Here is a 26,080-nt window from a genome sequence, read left to right as displayed (position 1 = left end):
ATGGTAGGCTATTTCTTCACTAAGGAACTCCTCATTCTCATTCCACCTAGCCCTTCAGAATTATTAAACTGTGAAAAGTCACTCAGTAAATTTATAAAATCCAATGGAGGGGTAGGACAATTTTTAAATAAAAGAACCCCTAGTTTACAATGAAAAACAGTGTTAACTTACTATAGGCATTAGCCTTTTTAAAATTAAGGGTGTATATCCGGGAGAAGAGTGCTAAAGATATTTGGGTACTGAAAAGGCTTTCTACATGGAATGGTTTTGTGCATGAAGAGAAAAAAGGACAGGCTAGTCCTCTGTCTTTAGACACAGAATTAAGACAGCCACTGTTATAAAGCAGAAGCAATACACTCTGGAAGCTGGAAATTCATATCTAGTCAGACATGCAATGCATAATGACCTAAAACCAAGTCACTGTCTCTGCAGAGACTACTAACAAAATCCTTGGAATTGGAAATATCTTGAGCTCTCCATTCTCCTTCAGGGTCAAAAAGAGAATGATTTTGTCTTAGGCAAAGGATACCAAAAACAGAGAAATTTAGTTCAAGTCAGCAATCCTCAGCAGCAGCTTTTAATCCTTCATTTTCCATGGCCTGGGTGCCGCTTATACTTCTAAAACTTGCTCATCCCACATACAAAGTTCAGACATATTTTTCCTCTTCCTTTCTCCTGATAGATTTTATTTGCCTTTTTCCTAGCTAGACTGTAGCATGTATGGTCAAGGACTTCTTAGTGTTTTAAATTATAAGCAGAACTAAAACAACTTTCCCCTCTGGTAGAGCTGGGAAAGATCTTAAGAATATAGACTTTAACCTTTAAACAGCTCTGCTTCATTTCTTGGCTTACTGCTGTTAGGAAATCTCAAAGGTTGCTGAACACATTAACCCCCATGCTGATCCTCTTCTATAAGACTGGAAACCAGACTGGGTGAAATGGTGGAGATCCTGGTTTCAGAGTATCCTTTAGGTCTAAATAGCTTCTTACCAGCTTCTTTTGATGACTGTTGAGCTCAAACCCACTTACCTCTCCTGCCAGGAGGAGTCAGTCAGGGTACATGAAGCTCAACTCTTGATGGCTTCATACTACCATCCATTCTCTACTTTTTTCTTTTTAAAATCATGTTCTTATGGATTCCCTTAGCTCAATTTTTAATTCTTTAGTTTCTACTCTAGTATTCTCAAGTACCTCTCTAAACCCTGAGAATTTTTCTTTTGTTTTGTTAGTTTATGAGTCTTCTGAAATTGAGAACCCATAACATAAAGGAAAAAAATGTCCTTCATATATGATTAGATATGCTCAAAGGGTACAGAAATTAGAAGTAAATGCAATGGAGCAAAAGTGGTATATTAACAGGAAATATTTAATTTTCCAATCTCCACTTTCCATCTTTATAAACTGAAAGAAAAAATTTAATATATTACAAAATATCTGTACATAGACAAGGTACACCCAATGGGGGTCAAAAACAAGAGAGAGAAAGGAATACAGTGTCAGGAACCTATAAATCAGGGAGAATGAGGTGGCAACTGACACTTTTCCAATGCACCATTCTCTCTCAAAACCTGCTGGTAACCACTTTAGCACTGTACCTATATACGCATATTATATACACACACATACACACATACACATGTTGGGTGGTGATTATGGCATAAGCTAACAAAAGTACTACATACAAACTTGTGCTAATTGCCCTGTTTTAAATACATATTTCTTATGTCATTTGTGAATCCTTATCCATATAGAGAGATAGAAAAAAATAAGGAAACTGGGTTAAGCAAATGTGCTTTTCAAACCACATACAAAAATGATCATGGTCAAACCAGTTTTGTCTCTTATTCATGAACAAAATCAGATTTCTCGTCTGTTCAAAATAATGTGTTTAATAATGCTACAATAGTTAAAACCCAAATCATTTTTGAATGGAATTAACTAGGTATCTACTTTTTAACCAGTTGGGTTGAAAATTCAGCCAAATTTTTACTTTCATTATGGTTTTTTTTTTTTTTTTTTTTTTTTTTTTGGTTTTTCAAGACAGGGTTTCTCTGTGGTTTTGGAGCCTGTCCTGGAACTAGCTTTTGTATACTTTCATTATGTTTATATATAGTGTAGCTGAAAAATGACCAAATACCTTTTCTTCCTCCATAGATTTCAGGATATTTAAATGAGTTATTTTCCTTTGCTTTCAGAAGTAGTCAAAATCATCATAAAAATATTTTTATAGGTTACACTTCCAAAATGAGGTGGGGGTGAAATGGGAACATACATACATATACACACATTCACATACTCACCCCCTTCCCTAGCAGGGATGGGGAAATGGAAGTTTACGTGAATTATTTAGACTATTTGGCATAATTAAAAATATAGTGGCAGACGGGAAGGGAAAACATTATTGATGACTATCTATAACCAAAATACAATGAAAATATATAGAGAAATTTATTCATATTTGATGGGAAAACAATTTTTTTTTTCACTGAACAGATACTTTAGAAAGTATCCCTGCTCAGTTTCTTTAATCAAAAATAGGGGCTGGGGTTCAACACCTTATAATAAAATATCCTAAAATAAGGCCCATGTCTGAGGACTAACTAGTAGCAGACTGAAAGTACAGACAAAACTTTAATGCAATCTATGGATAGCATCTCAGTATTCCTAGGATATCTAACCAGACATCCTGGCATAAAAAAGCTATCAAAGCCAAATGGCTAGAAGGTTCACTTACTATTAGTGTTTGGCCCTGTGGCAAAGCCATACCAAAACACAGAAAATAAAGAAATATACACACTGGTATTTATTTCAGTAACAGGGGAAAATAGTTTTTATGTAGCTGGAGAGGGTTCTTTCACCTCTTTAAATTTATTTTAAAAATTAATATATCTTTCTAAATATATTTTTTAACTTAAGAACTTGGTATTGAAACATGAATTTTTACTTGAATTCTGAAAACTATTCTCCAAGATGCTCAAGTTTGTTTGCTTTTCTCTGTAAAAGGGAGCTTAACCTACAGTTCACAAACTCCCAAGTCTGTGCAGATCAATATATGACATATATGTTTTTAAAATACTTCAGATGCTGATGGAAGTAATGGAAGCCATAATGAGAAGCCTCTCAAGTAATTTGAGATCCTTTCTCTCTTCCACATTTTGTTTTGGTAAGGCAAGGTTCTTGTCAGGAAATCATATTTTATATACCCTTTACCACAATCAAAATGTTCTCTATTAGAAATAGGCTATACATGCTGTGATGTATACTTATCAATACTGTTCTTTTACATGGTAAGTTGCTTAAAGCATTTTCTTTAAAGGTATCAGAAATCGATATATCTTCAGATATACACCCTAAGCTAGGTTATATATCCATGTATTTCCAAGATTTTCTCTGACAGTATCACAAGGCTCTGTTTGAAAGGCTTTAAAAAAACATAAAAATATACATGTAAACAACATGCTCATTGATCTTATTACCCTTCTGGATATGGAGGTACCACCTCCCACCACCAGCTCAGCAGCAATGTACTATCATTAACAAATCAACCTCCCCATCATAACATGGCTTAAAAAACAAAACGAAAATTTTAGAATTGAAGAGTTACAGAGAACAATGTAGAGTTTGAATTTCCTTTCCTTTATTTAAAAAAAAGAAAAAAAGAAAAAAGAAAGAAAAGAATCATTCCAGGTTCTTGGGCATCTCTACTATGTTTTCTATCAAACAAATGCCTCAAAAAGATAAAAGAATAGGGGCAGGAACATAGTGGAAGGAAAAAGAGGGGGACAAAAAAGGCAAGGGGAAAGGAGGAGAAAAAAGTAGAGCAAAAAGCAAAAATTGGGTAAAGTCTCCCTTCTTGCCCAAGAATGCCACTTTCTACAGCCTGTTTTAAGTGCAGGAAGAGGGCAAAATTGTCAAAATTGAGCAAACTTAATTTATTTGGAAAATGTATGTACAAGCTGTTCAACTGAAGCAAAAATGGGAGATGGTAGAGAGAAAGGAAACATTGAAGCCAATGTTTCCCTTCTAGCAAAAGCCTAAGAGGAGCTCAGATCTTGTGAATACTATTCTCTTTAAAGGTGGGGTGGGGAATTAAATAAAAATTCAAAAGAAGCCACACACAAACTCACACACACATACAGAGAGAAAAAACAAAAACAAAACAAAAATATTTTTGAAACCCAAAGCCTCTCTAGAGCCATCTCAAAACAAAACTGTCCTCTCTCTTCTGCTCAAGGGCAGGCAATAAAATAATGCAACAATTACTTTTCAACCAAATGTCTCTTCTTCTCCATATTTTCTACTATAGCTCCTACATAAAGCAGAAGTAAATATTCTGGCTATTGCCCATCCAGGAGGAACTGGTGCCAAGATCATTGAGTCGCCTGCTAGTAGCAAGTGAGCAAGGAAAACAATGGACATAGTTGCAGTAGCCAAATACAGATGATTACCTTGCTCTGGCAAGGGATTAAAGGTTCAGAGGACTAGATGGAAAGATGGATAGGGAAGGAATTTTCAAGGGCAATGATGTCTCTGGGTTAATAAGGAACTCCTCTCCCTCTTCCCCCTCGAGGTGGGACTCTTGCAGCCCCCCGGTAGAGTTTTCCATAAGCAGAAGACTGAGCTGGGCCCCCCCACTGAAGAGCTGTTCCTGAGCTGTTGGCCCCAGTGGCTCCTGGACCCAGCTCCCCATAGTTTTGCAATTTGGTCTCTGTATGTACCACAGAGTTGCCATTTCCCTCAGACTTCAGGAATGGTTGCGCAACCACTGAGTGTAATGCTAAGGGTACCCTGGCAAAACGAAGGTCCTGGTCCCCTGGGAACTGCACTGACCCTGTGCCCTGGTAACTGTTGGACTCCCCAAGGTGGCTCACAGAGCCTGAAAAGGTCCTGTTCTTCACCAGGGTCTGGACCAAAGATTCTGTCAAGGTTGGACCAGAACTGCGTTCATCAGTGTCAGTGGCACTGAAACCAGCTTCAGGCCCATCAGTGTTTCCATAAGTCCTGTTTGGATGGGATCGGGTCGAGTACTCCATTGGTCTCAAGGCCTGGTGCTCATGTGGCAGGTGGCCAGGAGGCTCTGCTTCAGGCTGGGATAAAAGTTGCAGCAAGGCGGCTGTCACGGCGGGATTCAACTCCTGGGGGGCGCTGGAAAGATCGCCTTCAACCAGAGGGGGTGGAGGTGGCGGCGGTGGAGGTCCAGGGGGCTCAGGGGGCCTCTTCTCTGGTGGAAGAATGTGAGGAGGACATGCTGTGGAAGGGTTACTTCTTTTAAACACCATCTTAAAAATCACATGTGATTATAAACACAAACACATACTACTCAACATAGATAAATACCAATACAAGTAACCAGATTCATTAAATAAAATCTTGGGATCAGGAAACTGAAATTTATAAATAAAATAATCAAGTGATTAGAAGTAAAACAGTTGTATTATGGATCTAATAGCTGGTATAAAAGATGTTATGTTTCAAATGATTGTCCTGAATTTTTTTGTCTGAGATTACACTCCTTAAAAAGCCGTTCAGATTGTTGGCAACCTCTCCATCCCTTCTGCTGTTAGATCAAAACATTTTTGAAAATAAAGTAGAAAGAAGGAAGACGAAAAGGAACAATATACACGTTGTCATCACATTTCTAGGACATAATCTTTCTGTATAACCTACAGACCTGGCTAACACATTTACACAATGTTAAGATGATATAAGACTAACCTGAAATACAACTTAAAAGAATATGCAGGAGAGAAGCAATCAAGAAAAAACTTGATATGTATAAAAAGTCATTTCACTTCAACAAACTTTAGTCATTTCTCCCCATAACCATATCTTCAAGTTGGATATTAACCAACTACACCGTTATTCAGGAAGACTATTTACAATTGCAAAGACCAAAGTAAACCTATTGTAATTTTCTATTTTATTTTCTAATCTTCTGCATGTTTTTTTATTCTGTGAAAAAGAAAAATCACTCCAGCAGTGTTATGTAGAACTGGACTGCTGATAAAACACGTTCATCCTGCGTTAAGAATTTACTATTCAGAAATATACTGAACTAATACTACACTCAATTATAACTAAGATCTCTTTGTTGAAATATGTCCAAAATTTTGTTTTTTTATTGCTGCCTAATTTGCCTGAGAATGGCTTCTTATCAAAGCAAGAGATGAAAGTAAAATGACATGAGTTGGAGGCCACACAACTACTGAGACAAAATGCCTTCAAAGATTTGAGAGTCAACCTGCTAAAGAAAAGGTTTGATGTTGTGGTTTTATCTTTCAAATGACAAATTTTTCCTTTTCCTATAGAAACATTTAAAAACATCTCTAGGATCATTCCTCTATTTTGTTAGTTAGTGATGTAATGTCCATACTTAGACAAGCCAAAGTCAGTTTTTGGTTACAATTTGATATTTCTGTAGTATAATTATCTAGCATATACTTAGTATCTAAGTTTCCAACCCCCCAAGTATGCACATAAAAGTACTCTAAAAACAAAATACAATTTTAACACTGCAGAGGAAAAGGCCATGTGCTATATGAAACAACAAATAGGATAAACAGTCTAGAGCTTCTGGGATTGGAAGCACAAGTGGACAGAAGAGGAGGCAAGGTATCAACTTACAGTTCTGAACATTTTATAATATGAAACTCCAAGTTACTACTTGTTGACTGGCTGGTTATCTGAGTACTAGGTAAAAAATAATTTACGGCAGAAAAATAAATCGGCTACTTAAAATTTAGAATTTGAAGAATAACTTGAAAGGACAGGGTAACTGAACTGTATGTATTTATATTTTAGAGCCTTTTACTGTCAACACTATTTACTTATCTATCTTTACAAGAGAACATCTAAGTACCAGTGACATTAAAAGGAAGTATTTGGAGCCTATTCATGAAATGAAAACCAAGAATTTTAATAGTTGGGGGTTAGGGGGGTGAGGAACAACAAGAAAACCCAAACCAACTTTAGAAAACATAGCTGTGAAAATGGCAGTTTAAGTTTACATTCTTCCAGTTATACCACTTTTCATTAAATAACTACTAAAGTTAATAAAGCTTCTTAAAGAAAGAAAACTAAAAATATAAATTATAAATTATATTGTCTTTGGATTTAAAGTGCTGATGCTGTGAATCTATAATAATTTTATACTAATGGAGAGAGGTAAATAAATGGAAAAATAGTTTCAACCATTACACTTTCTTAATAAGTACACGAAAACTAAATTACCAAACGAAAATCATTACCTTTCTTATTTATAGTCTGCCCTCTGGTGGAAGTGTTAATGAACAGTGAAACAGCCAAGTATGAAGCACCAGGGTGTGGTGGCATGAGGCGGGAAGATCTTAAATTTTGAGGTCAGATTGTGCTACATAACAGCCGAAGCACTAGATAATCCAGGAAAAACTATAATAAAGAGTTGCAGAGTTTGGTGGACAATTTTTTTCTTTTTTTTCTTTTTTGAGATCAATGGTTGGCCAGGAACTTCCTATGCAGAACCAGGCTGGTCTTGAAATCACAGAAATCTACATTTCCCTGCCTCTTGAGTGCTGGGATCAAAAATGTATGACATTACAACCATCATTTGTATTCATCTTTAGTTATGACAGTTTTACACTTGGCTCTAAAAACCTAATCCAATATCTAGCTATATGCTATAATTTATTTTTAGTTCAATTTCATTATGTGGTTGACAGCTTGTTGGCTTGATTATTTGGTGAATATTTCTCTATAAGGATGCTATTTAATTTGACCAAGTTCTTACAGATTTTGAGTTGAAATTATTTATTTTTGGGTGGATAACAGGTAGGACCAGAATCTGATACATGAAATTAAAAAGCTTGCTTTAATTCTACATAGTTTTTCTTTTTATTAATCTTAAATATTTATTTTTGTAGCATTAATGTTTTGTCTGCATGTATGTCTGTTTGCCATGTGTGTACCTGGTCCCTGTGGAGGTCAGAAGAAGGCATCAGATCTTCTAGAACAGGAATTACAGGCAGCTGTGAGTCACTGAATGCGTGCTGGGAATTGAACCCAGGTCCTCTGCAAGAGCAGTCAGTGCTCTTAACCTTTAAGCCACCTCTCCAGTCCCATTATATAGCCTTCTCTACTACTCTTTAAAAACAATTGGAATAATCATTGAGAACAGCAAAGTGAATCAGGACATGTGAGTGTACAAGTTCTAGCTTCATCTGCCAATAATCAGCAGAGCAGAGACTTAAAGTTTCTTAGGAAGCAGTTTTCCTATTCATAAAACAAAAGGTTAATTTTATTATCTTTCAGTTTTAATAATTTCCACATACAAAAAAAAAAAAGAAAAGAAACCAGGTTATATATTTGACCTTATACTAGTGAAAATAAAAAATACATTTTCTGAACCAACAAAGATGAAATATAAATGCGGAACCCTAAAGTTCATTATACCTCTTCAGTCTCTGTGCCTCTTCTTTTTCCCCAATTCATGGAATCTTCAAGGTCAATGAAAATTTCCAAGGAGTTGAAAACATTTTCAGATGGAATTTGTAAACAGATTGTGGACCAGAACTGACTAGATAATTTACAATACTTTTCCTTCTAATAAACTGCATGGATGTGGTAATGTGACACAAGGTATAACACACTTTTATCCCCTTTCAGATTTTGTTTTTTCTTTTCATAATGCTTACTTCCTGATTTCACTGTTTCTTTCAGAAACATAGACTTAAAAATAATCACTTTTGTATACAATTACTTTTTGGAAAGAAAATGTAAGGTGTTATCTGCTTAGAACAATTCCCCAATTATTTTCAGAAACTGAAATATTTTATTAGGGCTTTCTTGACTGTTATCTTCCAGATAAAATTCTGATATCCAGGATTCACTGCATTAGATGTAAAGAACAATTTGATGTTTATTTAAAAGTCAGATTTACTAGGACTAGCTAGCTACCACAAACGTAGTGGTTCAAGATACCGCACTACCTATGGCTTTGATTTCCTTGGTTAGAGCACAGGGATTTTACTTACCAGTACCTTCTTAAGTGGAAAAATTATCAGTATATGAAAGGTGCTTTGATATTTAAAAGAAAAAGCTGGCCAAGAAATACATCATTTGGTGCTATGTTCTCCTGTAGACTAGATTACAGAAACTGAGACCAATGATGTAAAAAAGAAAACATTAAGAGATTTTTTTAAGAGGATCAACAGCACCTGAACTCAATGAGATTCATGACCGGTCTGTTTACCTGCTGCCTCCTCCTGTGGCATTGTAGGAGTTCTTCGGGGTCCCTGTGGCCCACTATTCTTGTCACTGGTGTTTTCCTCCAGGTCACCTGCTGGCTCTTGGGTTTTCATCAGCTGACTCAAGAGAACTGCCAACATATTCTGCATGTCAGCTGGTGTATTTGAGGCTTCAGGAGTTGTCTGTTCTGCTGAAGGCATGACCACTGATACAGAGGGTACCTCCTTCAATGATTCCTCTGGGGCTATGGATTCTGAGTCCTGCTGCTGGGAACTGGCTTCAGTCAGTGCACTAATAGATTGATTCAAGGCTTCCAGCTGCTGTTGCATCTCTGGGTTGGAGTGGATATTAAGCAGCTGTGCCATTTGAGGGATGCTCAGGTCAGTTTGGCTCTGTAGCAGGTTTAATAAGACTGCCAATTCACTTTGATTCAGCTGCTGTGTGATGTCGCCAAGACCTGTAGGATGACAGTGGAGCCAATATAAGATGGATAAGAAAGAAAAGATCCTTTGTCTTCTTCAACTGGCAAAAGCAATGTATAATATCCAAAGATGTAGCTTCACTTTGAAAGCCTCACAGTTTAATATCTTGGATTAACATCACAGCTTATTTTTTATTTTTGTTTAAAAATTCAAGGACTTAAGACTGGTGAGATGATGCAGTAGGTAAAAGGCACTTGCCGCCTAGTATGGCAACTGTATATAGTAGAGCAATTCCCACAAATTGTCCTCTGAATCCTAATATATTATGTGCAATCTCCAACAAAATAAAAACTAAAACAATAAATAAAAAAAATACAAAGACTAACTAAAGCATGTATGAATTATATATAAAAGTGATTATATTTTATCTGTGTTCTTCAAGGTCAATGATTTTCAACCAATAGTATATGTAAAAACTTTTAGGATAGATTTAAGAACTGAGGTGCCTAACATTCCAAGAGATTTGGCATTTATTAAAGAGTTATTTATCTCTGGTACTTGGGGCTGGACTCAAAGATCAAATGTAGTGAAAGATAACCTTGACTTTCTTCTGCTCCTCCTGACTCTACCTCCCCAGTGCTGTGTTGCAGTTGTTTGCCACCACACCAATCTGAAGGCATTTATTTTTAAAGTTTTCTGGATGATTCTAACGAGTACCGAATGTTGAAAATAGCATTGTAATCTCAGCTATTGGAGGCTGAGGCAGTAAATTCCTGTCACTGGGTCAATATAGAAAAGAAAATGGCTGGGCGGTGGTGGCACACATCTTTAATCCCAGCACTTGGGAGGCAGAGGCAGGTGGATCTCTCTGAGTTCGAGGCCAGCCTGGTCTACAAGAGCTAGTTCCAGGACAGGCTCCAAAGCTACAGCGAAACCCTGTCTCAAAAAAAGAAAAAAGAAGAAAAAAAAAAGCCATGAGCAAACTAACCTTAAAATTTACTTATTTAATTGACTGGTTTCTGCCACACACAATCTAGGAGAAATACAACATTCCTTATTTCAAGGAATGAGAATACTCTGCTGTAAACTTTCTGAATCATGCACAGAAAATAAGGTTTATCTTCTCCTCGAAATGAAGACAACAATCTTTCTCCTAATATTCCACTGGACAAAAACACAAGGATATGAACATATATGCATTCTACTATCAAAATCTATATAACTGAACTTAATAGACATAGAGGCTCCATCCCAGCACTGACCTACTGCATCCCCAGGAGCAGGCTCTGCCTTGACAGGAGCAGGCTGAGGTGGTGCTGGGCTACTGTTCTTCACAGGCTCAACTGTTGTCCCTGAGGTAGTTTCTTTTCGAGAAGCTTTGGGTGGAGGTGGCTCTTCTATTACAATACCACTTTGTCGCTGGCGTCGACGTTTCTTACTCCACAATTCATGGCAATCCTGCCAGTGAGGTAGGCTGGAAAAACACAAAACAAAGGAGGAATAAGTAATGATTAAATGTAAGAATAATGAATTAAAATAGAAGAGAAAGGAACATGAAAAATAGAATTAAGAACAAAAACGTCAGAATGCAATATAAAAAGAATTATTGGAGGTGGAAGTTTGTGGAAGCATTTATGTGGTAAGAAATAATACTAAAAACTCCTATATAGTCAAATAATGTTTTTGTTGGTATAAAATGAATAAAGAGAACTTAACTGGCTATGTTTCAGTTGAAGATAAATGTAAGCACAGAAATGAACAGTTTATTAATAGCTATGAAAGACTAGGTAGGAAAGGGTTGAGAGATGTCTCAGTAGGTAAATGAACTTGCCACCTAGCATTAAAATCCTGATTATAATTTTGGAATTTACATGATAGAAAATGAGAAGAGATAGTGCTTTGAATCTTGGGACTATATAAACATATCATGATTTAACCATCAGTTTGCAAATCATTCACTAAATTTCCACGATTGGATATCATCAACTTTCTTAAGGAGTTAGGTGGGATCCTGTTAGTTTCAGGCTATCCTGGTCTACTTAGTGAATTCCAGGTCACCCAGGGTTACCCTGTGATTCAAAACAAACAAACAAACAAACAAGCAAACAAAACTATATACTAGCTTCCAAATTTCAGTAAAAAGCTTAAACATCAAATATATATATATATCAAATCTATCAAAATAAATTTGGATAGATCTTTGGAGCAATAAAATTTATAGTTACCATCTATACATGTACTTATCTAAATCCTTTTCTTTTCCTTTTCTTTGGAAGATATCAGGCTAACTTCAAACTCTTGATTGAGCTACAATTAAAAGTGTTTACCCCCATATCTGGCCATTCCTTTGTCTGGCAAGAAAATTAATAACGCAAGAGGACTCTAAGTTCAACACAGTGAGACCATCCCACAACTCAAACAACAAGAAAAAAATTGCCCAAACAAACACACTAAAGAACTGGAGAAATTGTTCAGTAGATAAGAGCTTGGGCTGGCTGTTCTTCCTCATAACTTGAGTTCCCATGTCCGGCAGGTGAAAGTTGCAGGGACTCTGACACCATCTTCTGGCCACCACAGGCAACCATTTACATAAATGCATAAAAAAATAGCAAAACGAGTAAAAAAACAAGCATACAAAAACAACAACAACCAATACAAAACAAAACAAAAACCCAGCAAAAACAAGAGGCTGCTTGGGAACACAGTTTAGTGGTAAAATATTAATTTGACTAACACATACAAGGATCATAGTACTGGCATAAACAAAACAAAACAAAACAAAGAAACAAAAATAAATCTAGCACAAAAGCTATTAATACTGCCAGTGATAAGTTCAAAGACAAAGGATCTTGTATGAGCCATGAAGTTGAATGTGGGTATAGAACCTTGGAAGATCCTTTAATGTACATTCTATTCATAAAATTGTCATCAAAGAGGGCCCTAGAGATGGCCAAGGTAGCAAAGGCCCTAGCAGCAGAATCCAAGCACTGACTCTCAAGTTGTCCTCTGACCTCTATACCAGGGCTGTGGCTTATATATATGCACGCATGCTCGCTCTCTCTCGCTCTCTCTCTCTCTCTCTCTCGCTCTCTCTCTCTCTCTCTCTCTCTCTCTCTCTCTCACACACACACACACACACACACACACACTGTGGCTTATATATATGTACGCGTTCTCACACACACAAAAACGAGGAAAGTAAAAAATAAATTATGATGAAAGAGATACATTAAGACTATATATTTACATAAAAATTCAAGGAGGCAAAAGCAGGCAGATCTGTATGAGCTCAATAACAACCTGGTCTAAAAAATAAGTAAAATTACTAACCTGACAATGATAGAAACTATTTAAAATTAGAACTGTTTCTTGCAGTGTAGAAAATACATAGTCGCAACATAAATGATTAAAACAGAAGGAATGGTTAAGAGTAAAACCTACAAGGAATACTTTCAAAGACATTGTTTATCATAAACAATAGAGATCTAGAAACAAAAGAAAATAGCTTGAACTAGACTAAACAAATATGGTTAAATTTATTCGTTACTTAATCCAACCTTATCCACAGTTAACACTCCATCAGCATTGAAATAATCATTTGTAGTTATTTTGATTTTAAATCTTTTTTTTAAGTTTCTCATTTTCTGAGTCAAGGAGGAAGTTGAGAATCATTATATAGTCAACAATACTTACTCTGGAGGTGCCATTTTGCTGAGTTCTACATCTTTAAGGAAGTCACTCTGCAGGGTCTGTTCAGCTGTGCAACGCTTGCTAGGATCAAGTGTCAGCATGTGGTCCAATAAATCAAGAGCTGCTGAAGGAATGCTATAGAATGGAACAGAGAAATCAAAAATTTACAACATTCCCTTAGTTCTCAAACCTGCATCAAAAATTATATGAATTTCCATTTCAAAGTAAAACTGAGCAAGGAAACTGGAAACTGGCTAATGCAAGCAACAAGATCTGAGCCTTGATTTAAGAAATGCTACAATGCACGTAAAAACTTAAAAAGCAACAATTCTGTTCTCTTTCCTTAGGAAGATCAAAAGGACTATAAGGAAATCCACAAGTTGTTGAAAATAAAATGGTTTTTTTTTTCATTTATCCAAGGCCTTCAGAAGAGAAAATTAGAAATAGAGTCTAATAGAAAAAACTCTTCAAAAATAAAATGTCTAAGGCTGGAGAGATGGCTCAGAGGTTAAGAGCACTAGGCACTCTTACAGAGGACCCAGGTTCAATTTCCAGTACAGACATGGCAGCTTGCACTCTTTCAAACTTCAATTCCATGACAGTCAATATTCTCTTCCGCCCTCTGCAGGCACTAGACACAAACATGGTATACATACATGCATGTAGGCAAAACATGCACATATATAAAATAAAAGAATAAAATACAGCCGGGCCGTGGTGGCGCATGCCTTTAATCCCAGCACTCGGGAGGCAGAGGCAGGCGGATCTCTGTGAGTTCGAGACCAGCCTGGTCTACAAGAGCTAGTTCCAGGACAGGCTCCAAAACCACAGAGAAACCCTGACTCGAAAAACCAAAAAAAAAAAAAAAAAAAAAGAAAAAGAATAAAATACAATGCCTACAGCTCATCTGGTAAAAGTTTCTGCTCCTAAGTCAGTATTATATCCTTGGGACCCACATGGGCAAAGAGCTGGATGGTGGTGGTGGCGCACGCCTTTTATCACAGGACTTGGGCGGCAGAGGCAGGCGGATCTCTGTGAGTTCTAGGCCATCCTGGTCTATAGAGCGAGTTCCAGGACAGGTTCCAAAGCTACAGAGAAACTGTGCCTTGAAAAACAAAAAACAAAAAAAAACAAAAAACAATAAAAAAAAAAAACCAACAACAACAAAAATGCAATCAACGGGCTGCAGGAACGGCTCAGTGCTTATGGGCACTGGCTGCTTTTCAAGAGGACCTGGGCTCAATTCCTAGCAACCACATGGCAGCTCACATTGTAACTCCAGTTCCAGGTGATCCAACACCCTTGCACAGGTGAAACACCAATGCACATAAAATAAATAAATCTTTTGTTTGTTTGTTTTGTTTTTCAAGGCAGGGTTTCTCTGTGTAGCTCTGACTGTCCTAGCTGTCTTGGAACTAGCTCTTGTAGGCTAGGCTGGGCTCAAACTCACAGAGATCAGCCTGCCTCTGCCTCCCAAGTGCTGGGATAAAAAACATGCACCACTACTGACCAGGTCAAAATAAAAAAATCTTTTTAAAATAAAATGTAATTAAAATGTTGTTGTAATAAATTGGGCTTAACAGTAAAAATCAAGTCCCAACAAAAGCTGGACACAGAAAAGAGATATAAGATTGTGCTAAACTCACAAAGAGAATTCTTCTCTTAGACGTCTCCTATATTGCTTCTTCGGTTTCATGGTGTTGAAGTAGGGCAGCTTGATAACATCAGGCCACACTGCTGGACAAGGACTACCACAGAGACGACTGAAAAGAAAGCAAAAAGCCACGTAAAATGAAGTAAATGATCAGTATCATGATTTCTAGAGTTTCTCGAGGACAAATTATCCTCTTGGATATGTGAAATCTATGACTTATTAGTAGATATCAAAAAAAGTAAAGTATGATTTTACTGTTCTAAGGAGAAGCAATATAAGAGAATTGGTTATAAGAAAACATACTGGATTAATCCCAGCACTCGGGAGGCAGAGGCAGGCGGATCTCTGTGAGTTCGAGGCCAGCCTGGTCTACAAGAGCTAGTTCCAGGACAGGCTCCAAAACCACAGAGAAACCCTGACTCGAAAAACCAAAAAAAAAAAAAAAAAAAAAGAAAACATACTGGAAATACTGAAAGACAGCAAGAGAAAACTATTGAAAATACAATCCAAATGATTCACATATTTTATAAAGCATGATTTACAAAAGGTTTTTATTCTTATCAATTTTATCTCATTCATTTAGAATTAATTACCTCTCCTCCCCCCCCCCCCTTGGAACAGGCCAGGTCTCTCTATTAGGCCCGGCTTTCCAGGACATATTACATAGACCAGGAGAGCCTTGGACATATTACACAGACAGAGTTCAAGAACCTGTCTCTTCTTCCAGAGGCCACCCCACATCTGACAGAATTAATTTCAAATAGGAAAAATTTTAAGAGATGGTGCACACCTTTAATCCCAGCACTTTGGAGTTAGAGGCAGCTGAATCTATTCTCGTTTATAGAGCAAGTTCCTGGACAGCCTGGGCTACAGAGAACCTGTTTTGCTTCCTTTTTCTTTCCTCTCTTTACTTTTTTGTTTTTTGTTTTGGGGGGGGGGATCATTTTGTTTTTCTGAGACAAGGTTTCTCTATATAACAGTCCTGGCTGTCCTGGAACTCGCTCGTAGACCAGGCTGGCCTCAAACTTACAGAGATCCACCTGCCTCTGCCTCCCGAGTGCTGAGATTAAAGGCATGCACGACCACTGCCTAGACTTTGTTCCTTTTTTAAAAGAAAGAAATGTTTATAGATAACTGAGCATTTATTATTACAATGAGTTATATCACTGTTTACATCTACATTTGCTTGTTATATTTTTCCAATACATTTTATTGAATAAGAAAAAGGAAATGTCATACATGCCTATAATCCCAGCACTTAGGAGGCTGAGGTTAAAGGATTGTAAATTTGTGGCCAGTATGGCCTATAAAGAGAGACTCTGCTTTAAAATGAAAAATCAAACAAATATAATCCAAAAGAAAAAGGGAAAGGAACAGAGAAAAGAAAAGGAAAAGTGAAAAAAGCAAAGTATAGCAAGAGGTGCCAAATTCCATTCTTCAAGGAATCCTCAAATTGTCTATATAGAGGTTACATTTTAAAACTGGCTAGAGAAACAGCTCAGTGAGAAAACTCCTCCTGCCAAGCCTGATTTGAGTTCAATCCTCAGGTCACGAACTACATGGTCAAAGGAGAAAGAAAACATGTATTCCACAAAGAATTATGCTCTTTGGTTGTTTTTCATGACAGGGTTTCTCTCTGTAGCTCTGACTGTCCTGGAACTCACTCTGTAGACCATGCTGTCCTGAAATATAGATCTGCCTGCCTCTGTCTCCCAAATGCTGCGACTAAAGGTGTGCACCACCATGGCCAGCAACACTTCTTTCCTTGGACTGAGCTAAAGCTAAGAATAAAGTAGCCATCCACACAAAAACAAAAGAAAAAACAGCATTCTTTATTTATGGGTATGTATGTGTATATGGAGATAAACTTCAGAAGCTGTTCCCTAAACATTATTCATCTTGTTTTTGAGACAAGTTTTCTCTCGTGGCCCTTTCTTTGCTGAAGGGGATAAACTGGCTCTGGTCAGTAAGTGTCAAGATCGCCTATTGCTGCCTCACTAGCACTGATGCCACAAGCATGCAATAAGACACCTAGCTTTTTATATATAGGTTCTGGGGATCAAATTCAGCTTATCCTAAACTGCACAGCAAATACTTTACCACTGAACCATCTACCCAGCTCCCATTTTACTTTTTATTGTTTTAATGATTTCAATTACATTTATGTTTATGCGTTTTTGTGGAAGTGGTGCATATGCCACACCATACTAGTAGATATCAGAAAATAACTTTCAGGAGTCAGTTCTCTCTTTTTACCACGTGGGTCCTACAGATGGAATTTTTTTGTCAAACATAATGGTAAGCACCTGTGCACCCAAGAAGTGATCTCACTAGCCCATTGCACATTTGGTTTTACAAACACTGACACCACCATCAACCACAAGGCATCATATGAGGAGCTGAAGCTTCATAGATCTTTTTTCAAGGAGATTGGTCCAAAAAATACTTTTTTCAACAATTGTATTTTTACATTTGTAAAAGTCAGTGGACACTTTTGGGAGTGCCTCCTTCTATCATGAGTATTAGTGACTGAACTCAGGTCATCAATCTTGGAACAAGTACCTTTACCCATTGAGCCATCTTGCCAGTTTTTTCTATTTCTATTTTTGAGATGGGGGAATTCACTTTGTTCAAGCTGGCCTTGAACTCAAACTTTAATGATTCGTACTGCCTTGGCCTTCTACACAGCTAGTATTAAAAGCAACACTGTTCTCAAATAAAGCATATTTGTATATGACAAAGAATAAAAACATAAAGGTAAGACTTTGACATTATAGAGTCAGAGAAATTCAGAGGTTAAAAGCACTTTTAAGTAGGATACAGGTTTAGTTTCCAGCACCCACATGGCAGCTGACAGCCTCTAGTAACTCCAGTTATACAGGATCCAATGCTTTCATTTGGCTTCCAATGACACCAAGCATACATGTGGTGCAATTACATATATGCAAGTAAACACTCAAATAGATAAAATTCAAAACGCATGGTGGCACACACCTTTAATACCTGCAGTGGGGAGGCAAAGGTAGGTAGGTCTCTATGAGTTCAAGCCAGCCTGCTCTATAGAGTCAGTTCAAAGACAGCCAAGGATACTCATAGAAACCTGATCTTGAAAAACAAAAACATATGTTTATGAACTACACTAACTGCCGAGCCATCTCTCCATTCCCCTAAAACTGAATTTCTATGTCTACAGGCTGACACAAAAGAGAGGGCAAGCTGGATGAGCAAAGAGAAATTTATTATAATATCATCTGATGGAATAATTGAAAAATGTTATATAAATTGGAGGATTTGATTATCTAATCATTATCTACTTTTAAAAGTGGGGGTTATGACGAAGGGTTGCATAGCTGAATCATGACAAATTTGGCAACAGTAATATATAAAACAACCAAAAAGCTAACTAGAAATCAAATGTGTGCTAAGTCTGAGATGTTTCTGACAGCATTCCCCAGTGTTGTGTTATATTCCTTCATTGAATCTTGATTCTGAACATACAACCTGCGATGTATGTGGTATAATCCTACAAAATGCTAATGAACACTGTCTAAAATAATTCAGCTCAGATTTGAGACTATCATGTTGTAAACTGCAGTGTCTTAATATATGTTTAGTTTCTGGTTCTTTTAGAAACTAGCTGGGTGTGGTTGTGCATGTCTTTAATCCCAGCACTCTGAAGGCACGGTTAGTCGGGATTCTGGAGTTTAAGGTCAGCCAGGGGTACTGAGAAACCCTGCCTTGAAAAAACAAACATGGAAAGAAAGGAAGGAAAACAAAAGTTTTAGCCAGGCATGATGGTACAAACCTTTAATCCCAGCACTCAAAAGGCAGGAGGATCTCGGTGTACAGCTAGGAATACTACCCTGCCCCTCCCCCAAAATAAGAAAAGCTTTTAATAAATTCCTACAGGCTGGAGAGATGGCTCAGGGGTTAACAACTGTCTGTAACTCCAATATCTGATACCCTCAAACAGACATACATACAGGCAAAAACAACAATATATATAAAGTAAAAATAAATATTAAAAACAAATCCCTACAACCATTCTTAAGGATGTAAGTATCAAATCAGTCTATGTTTAGATTGTATTATGTTAGAATATTTTGATATTATAAACTATTTGAGTTAATCACTGGAGATTCATTAAAAAAATAAATGATTTTCCAGTGATTTCTTTTATTTACATTATTTATGTTGAAACAAGGTATCACTATGTAGTGGTGACCTGTCTAGAACTCACTATGTCGACCAGGTCTGCCTCTAGCTTCTCAAGTGCTGGAATTAAAGACAAGTGCCACTATGCCTGGTGTACTTTTTCTAACATTTACTTTTATTTTATGTGCACTGAGGTTTTGCCTGCATGTATATCTGTGAGAGGGTGTCACATTTCCTGGAACTGGAGCCAAAGAAAGTTTTAAGCTGCTATTTGGATGCTAGACTGAACTCAGGTCCTTTGGATGAGCAGTCAGTGATCATATCTACTGAGCCATCTTCCCAGTCCCACCTGGTATCTAAAAATAGTCTTTTTTTTCTACTTAGTTCTTTCTTTGTGTGTGTTGTACATGAGTATTTGTGGAAGTCATTGGACAAGTAGTAGTATATTGGTTCTATGCAACCATGAGGTCCATGTATCGAAAAGTTATAAGAGTATAAGGCTGACACCCATATGCACATGCCCACACATAAATTAAAAATTAAAATAAATTCAACTATAAAAATAAACAAGCATAAATATTTTATTACTATACAAGTTTAATTTTACCTTTAATAAATTATAAGTTTATGCCAAAGATTACTTTAAATTTAAAATTTATCATCAGTAAACATTAAATACTTCTACTCCCTGGGGTTATGTAAAAATCTTCTGAGATGAAAACAGGCTGAGAGTGAAAGAAGTTTAAGAAGCAGGCACTTAAGGGCATATGTCTAACAGTACCTGATCAGTTCTAGCTGAGCCAGTTCCAAATTGGCTTGAAAAATAGGTTTCTTTGTGAACAGTTCCCCAAGAATACATCTAAAAAGAATAAAATTTAAAGGTTAGAAAGAAATCCTTTGAACCTATCTAAATTATGTCGATAACCATGACAATCTAAGGAATTATAGACAATTTTACAAGGATGGCTAGCTGTTTCTATAAAGAGATTATTAACTTTTCATAATTAACTTTCTTTGTAGAACTATGCAATACTATGATAACCTCTCTGGCAATATAATTGCAAAGAAACCAATGTATTATCAGCTAAAATCAATTTCATCAAGGCTTTTAAATGATTTTTATCTAAATACCTTTGTTATTTTGAAATGGACACTCAGAGCCAGAGAGATGGTTCAGTGGGTCAAGCAAAGATTGACACCTGTGTCTGAATCTACAGAAGGCACATAAAGCTGAGTGTGGTGGTGTGCCTATAATTCCAATGATCCTATAGCAAGATGGGAGCCAAAGGCAGGAGAATCCTTTGAAGTTGGGCCAGCAGCAAATAACAAAAGGGAAACACACATTTTCACATGCATACACATCACACATATAACCAAATATAAATAAAATAAAACATTAGAAAAAAGAAACATCAGGGTTAAAGAGGTATCTCAGTGATTAAGATCACTTGTTTTTGAAGAGGACCTGGGTTTAATTCCCAGGAACTACATGGTGGCTTACAAGAATCTGTAATTCCATTCCCAGGGAATCTAATACCTTCTTCTGAGCTCTGTATATGTCAGACATATAATGGAAAACATAAATACATACACGTAAACAAAATAATTGCACACACAATAAAATAAAACTCTTAATATAAAAACTTTGGTGGAAAGATCACATGAACCTACAAGTTAGAAACTAGGATGTTCAACAGCAGAGAAATGGTTTTAAAAAATAAAAAACAGACTAATTCGATCCTGAAATAAACAAAGAGTTATCTCTAGGACATTATTAGTATAAGGATAAAACTGAAATAAGGACTATATTTATCCTATACAAACTTCCTTTCCTAATTAGCTCTCGGGTTGACCTCAAAACTGGGATCTTCCTGCCTTCATGATGGGGTTCAAAATTATAGGTTTGCACTATACTGCCCAGGTATTTTAAATTTCTTGATTTTCATAATTATATTATGGTTATATAAGATGATATTTCTTGAAAGTATTTCAGATAAATGTAAAGGGGAAAAATACGAATACTCCATACATTTCCTCTGTCTGAAACAATCTGTAGCTTCAACTCTAGGAGATCTGAAGCCTCTGGCCTCAATGGGCACTAAACTGGTGGACATATACCCAGATACAGACATTTACCTATACCTAAACAAAAATACGCTGAAGGTTGTGGTGCACCCCTTCAATTACAACACTTGGGAGGAAGAATGTTGGATCTGGGTTGGATGCCAGCCTAGCAGTCTTCATAATGAGTTCCAGGACAGTCAAGGGATATATAAAAAGATCTGGTTTCCAAAACATTTAAAAAACAAAAAAATAAAAAGTGCCAATATTGTGGTGCTAATTATTTTAATGTACTTTTTGTTGGGTTTTAGGGACATATATTCTCATGTAGCCTAGGCTGGCCCTGATGTCCCAATTCTTCAGCCACCATCTCCAAAATGTCAGGATTTCAGGCCTTTACCACCACCTGGACGCTGTATACACTTTTATTTAAATACTCTGTATACACTTTTATTTAAATAAAATATGTTTCCTTAATTCTTTTAGAATTCTATATAATGTATTTTGATCATATTCACACCCCACTTTGAAAATGTTTTTGTTTTGGTTTTTTGAGACAGGTTTTCACTGTAGTTATCAAGCCTGTCCTGGAACTAGCTCTTGTAGACCAGGCTGGCCTTGAACTCACAGAAATCCATCTGCCGCGCCCCCCCCCCCCCCCCCCCCCCCCCGCCCACGAGTGCTGGGATTAAAGGCGTGTGATACCACTACACAGCTTTTTTTGTTTTGTTTTGTTTTGTTTTTCCAAGACAGTGTTTCTCTGTAGCTTTGGAGCCTGTCCTGGAAATCACTATGGAGATCAGGCTGGCCTTGAACTCACGGAGGTCCACCTGTCTCCGCCTCCCAAGTGCTGGGATTGTGTGCACAACCACTATCTGGCTTATTTTTTTATTATTTATGTGTGGGCTTCTTGGAGGCTAGAAGTATTTTATCCCCTTGAGCTAGAATTACAAATATTGCCTGTTCTGTATACTAGAAATTGATCCATGGTCATCCACAGGAAGAGCAGCAAGTGCTCTCAACTGCTGAGCAATCTTCTACCCCCCCAAGAATTTTATTTTAAATTATATGTATTATGTGTGTTGGGATGGGGGTATGAACATGTTTATGCACATGCCCTGGAGATCAAAGATATCAAAATCCCCTGAACTGGAGTTATGGATGGTGGGAACCAAACCCCGGTTCCTCAACAAGGGCATCAAGTGGTATTAATCACTGAGCCAACTTTACTGGCTCCAGCCCCTCTACCAGTATTTCTTTGATTTCAGTTTCCAGTGGTGTGAAAAACTACATCATGTAATCAACATTTTAGTCATCACAGTAAGCTAGCAGGATGTACAGGCTGAAAAAATAATACAAAACAAAAAACCAAAACCCGCAGGGCAGCGGAGGCAGAGGCAGGCAGATCTTTTTTTTTTTTTTTTTTGAGATAAGAGTCTCTCATATAGCCTTAAGGATGTGTCTGAACCTAATTTCCCTGCCTCTAGTTCTTCCTCCTTCATCTTAATAGGTTGTTAACTTTCCAGCTTAGCTATAATAAAATGGGTTTTTGAATATAAATATACCCAAATTCAGTCATTTAAACTTAATTAAAGCATCATTTGATTTAGATAGGCTACCATCTTGTTGAATTATAAAAATAAAAACTATAGCACTCCCTTAAAGACTTATTAGCAAAGGAAGGGAGAAAAATGGGAAAGATGACACACTATTTTACAAAGTATGGATGTGGGAATCATAACCAATGAAAGGTGTCAGCAGTGTGACACACCACCTACTAATAACAAATGTGGGCCATTTAGAATATTTAGGCCCCTTGCATGGTGGTACATGCTTAAGCACTTGAAGGGACAGGGTGGCTGAGCTCCAGGTCAGCCTGGACTATATATCAACTTCCCAGCCTGATAAGGCTATATAACAAGACCCTGTCTCAAAAGAATAAATAAAAATAAAAGCACTTTGATCTTTAACATAGATGTAGCTTCTAATTTCATTTTCAAGCCAGGAATGGTATACAAATCAGCAATCCCAATACCTGGCAGATAAATTAGGAGTTGAAGGATTTCTTGGGCTATACAAAGAGCTTGATGATACCCTGAGCTAAAAAGGAAAAAAAAAATTCAGAATAGCTATGTTGGTACACACTTACAAACGCAGTATTTAGGAGGAAGAGGCAGGAAGACTGCCACAAATATGAAGTCAGACTGGTCTATAGTATAAATCAACATAGCCAGGGCAAGAGATACCCTGAGTAGAAAATGAAAAGGAAGGAAGAGAAGGGGGTGGGAGTAAACAGATCAAAAAGGAACACTTCTTAAGAGAAATGGCTGACAGCAGATAGAAGGCTGGAACATGAAAATGAGGAAGACTATTAAAGATTATTAACAATAAATCAAGAGTATTCAACAACTAACCTGATCAAATTTAGACTAGACAAAAATTAGAAAGTCTGAAAAAGAATTAGTACAATAAAAACTGGATAAATGGCTAGAATATCAAGAGCACTTTCTTGTCCTGAAGAGGACCAGAGTTTGATTCCTAGCACCTCATCAGTCAGCTCACAACTTCCTGTCTAGCCCTAAGGGATCTGATACCCTTTTCGGGATTAAATGGGCACTCCCAGAAGCATGGTATATGCTCATGCTTACTCTCTTCTATTCTCCTCTTTTCTCTTTCCCTCTCACATACTTTCACAAATAATTATGTATTTTTAAAGAGTACAATTGTTACATCAAATATGTAAGTCTATCAGTTCCTAATGAACATAATAAATAAGAAAACCAATAAAACAAGTCATTTTGCATGACAGTAGAAAAATCACCTCACTACTTTGAAAATTGGTAAACAAAATGACATAACTAACCTTTTGTAGTACTGAATATTAAACCCAGGATTTCACATACTAGGCAGGCAAGTCATTGAGCTACATTCCATTCCTAGCATTTTCTTTTTTTTTTTTTTTTTTTTAAAATGACAGTGATGCTGGGCAATGGTGGCGCACGCCTTTAATCCCAGCACTCGGGAGGCAGAGGCAGGTGATCTCTGTGAGTTCGAGACCAGCCTGGTCTACAGAGCTAGTTCCAGGATAGGCTCCAAAGCCACAGAGAAACCCTATCTCGAAAAACCAAAAAAAAAAAAAAAGACAGCGACAACAACAGATACCCAGCCTATGAGAAGTCTATAGAATAAATGATCTAGTTTTCTATAGAGACTGTTAAATAAACAAATGACAATGATGAGACTTGAGATAAGCTGGGCATAGTGATACACGCTAACTGGAGGCTAAGACAGAAGCATTACCAGATTCAGGAAAGACTGGGCAACTGAAACAAGTTGCTAAATTGTTTCCTTTTTTGAAAAAAAATATAATTTACTTTTATCTATATTTATGCATGTGTGTTAAGTGTACATACACTTAGGATGAAAGACAAAGGGCTAACAGACGGGAAACAGTATATATTAATACTATGTGAATTACAAACAAAGCAAAAGGCTAAAAGAGTCTTACCCACAGCTCCAAACATCAATGGCTGGTGTGTATCTCTCCTCTCCCAGTAGCAGTTCTGGAGGTCGATACCACAAAGTAATGACTTTGTTTGTGTAAGGGCGACTGAAACATAAAACCATCAGGTTGTAAATGTACAATGGCATCTGATGGAAAATGTGTAACTAAAAACCAATGGAAATAGCTGCCAATTGAAGATGAGATTGTTAAACCAATTCCAACAGCAAATTAGCAGGTCAAAAGGAAGCTGTACAGAAGTGAAAGATGAAAGCACTTCTAGTCCAATCTGTGTTAACTTATTTCAGTGAAGGGCTGACTGAAGAATGCAAACAATGTCTAAGATCTAGGTGGTACATGAGATGTTCACATGCCTTTAAGGCCAGCAATCCACACACACGTGGAAGACACTCAGACATAAACAGACACAAAGACACATGACACAACACAAACCCAACTTTAAGATGATCTGATACCACTTCAGTCAAGCGTGTGAAAGCAACCCATACAAGATTAAAAACAAAGAGTCTTTTTTAAAAAAAATGAATGAGACTGGGCATGATGGCCCACACCTTTAACTCCAACACTAGGCCACTATGCAGACAGAGGTAGGTGTGTATTTCTGTGAGTTCTACCACACTGAGTGTAATATAAGCGAATAAACAAAAACAATTAGGTTGGAACACATTCAAATACTTAAGGAGTTTTAATAGTCATTATAGTTTGTAGAATTTGAGTATCAAAAAATTAAAAGGATTCTTCTCTAATTCCCACAGTTTTACTTTTTTTTCTTTAGAGACACTGCTCCTGTCGTGTCAAAGTTGACCTAAAATTATGAGATACAAATAAACCTTCCCATACGGAGTTTTAATCAATGCCTTACCTTTCTTCAGAGTTATATAGCCGAGCAAGTCCAAAATCTGCTAGTTTGATTTGCCCACTGTAAAGCAAACAAACAAACAATTATTTTCATAAGAAACAACTCTCAAACTACACTTGGAAACATAAGTGCCAATTAAACCTAAAAGAATTATAAAAAAAAATAATACGTAATTATTTCTAAAAGGTTACCCTCCCCATTTTAGCCTCTCCTAACAAAGTTTGTAATGCCTCATAAAACATATATATATATACACACACATATATATTATTGAATTTTTAAATCCGATTTCTATCTTTTCACGTTCATTTGTTACCCAGCATGGTGTCCAACTGCTAGACTTAAGCATCATCAACTCATCTCAACCCCATCAAGAACTGTAACTATAGGTATGCATCTCCCACAACAGTTTTAACTACTTATTTCATTTTGTTTCTTTATTATTATTTTTAGACAAGAGTTTTCCACATAGCCTTGTCTGGCCTCAATCTCAC

General features: G+C 36.9%; 1 protein-coding gene across 8 annotated transcripts in view; it reads right to left on the bottom strand.

The window, feature by feature from the left end:
• Positions 1-26,080, bottom strand: part of LOC121442309 (cyclin-dependent kinase 12-like) — a 76,466-nt gene that overhangs the window by 19,330 nt on the left and 31,056 nt on the right. For 3 of the 8 annotated variants that reach the window (XM_041643796.1, XM_041643797.1, XM_041643799.1), the window contains exons 7-14: positions 25,590-25,646; positions 24,713-24,814; positions 19,925-20,002; positions 14,981-15,097; positions 13,338-13,469; positions 10,907-11,118; positions 9,227-9,679; positions 1,349-5,248 (exon numbers count right to left, since the gene is read on the bottom strand). In XM_041643796.1, the coding sequence (XP_041499730.1) occupies positions 4,536-5,248; positions 9,227-9,679; positions 10,907-11,118; positions 13,338-13,469; positions 14,981-15,097; positions 19,925-20,002; positions 24,713-24,814; positions 25,590-25,646 (1,864 nt within the window). In that variant the 3' untranslated portion in view covers positions 1,349-4,535. Of the gene's footprint in view, positions 1-1,348; positions 5,249-9,197; positions 9,680-10,906; positions 11,119-13,337; positions 13,470-14,980; positions 15,098-19,924; positions 20,003-24,712; positions 24,815-25,589; positions 25,647-26,080 lie in introns of those variants that run through there. The other 5 variants (XM_041643800.1, XM_041643801.1, XR_005973547.1 and 2 more) reach the window with 4 other exon arrangements.

The sequence above is a fragment of the Microtus oregoni genome, unplaced genomic scaffold (assembly GCF_018167655.1).
Source record: "Microtus oregoni isolate MIOR12 unplaced genomic scaffold, Mior012 000091F_ref0000469, whole genome shotgun sequence".
Taxonomy (NCBI): Eukaryota; Metazoa; Chordata; class Mammalia; order Rodentia; family Cricetidae; genus Microtus; species Microtus oregoni.
This window is presented reverse-complemented; position numbering and strand designations above follow the sequence as displayed.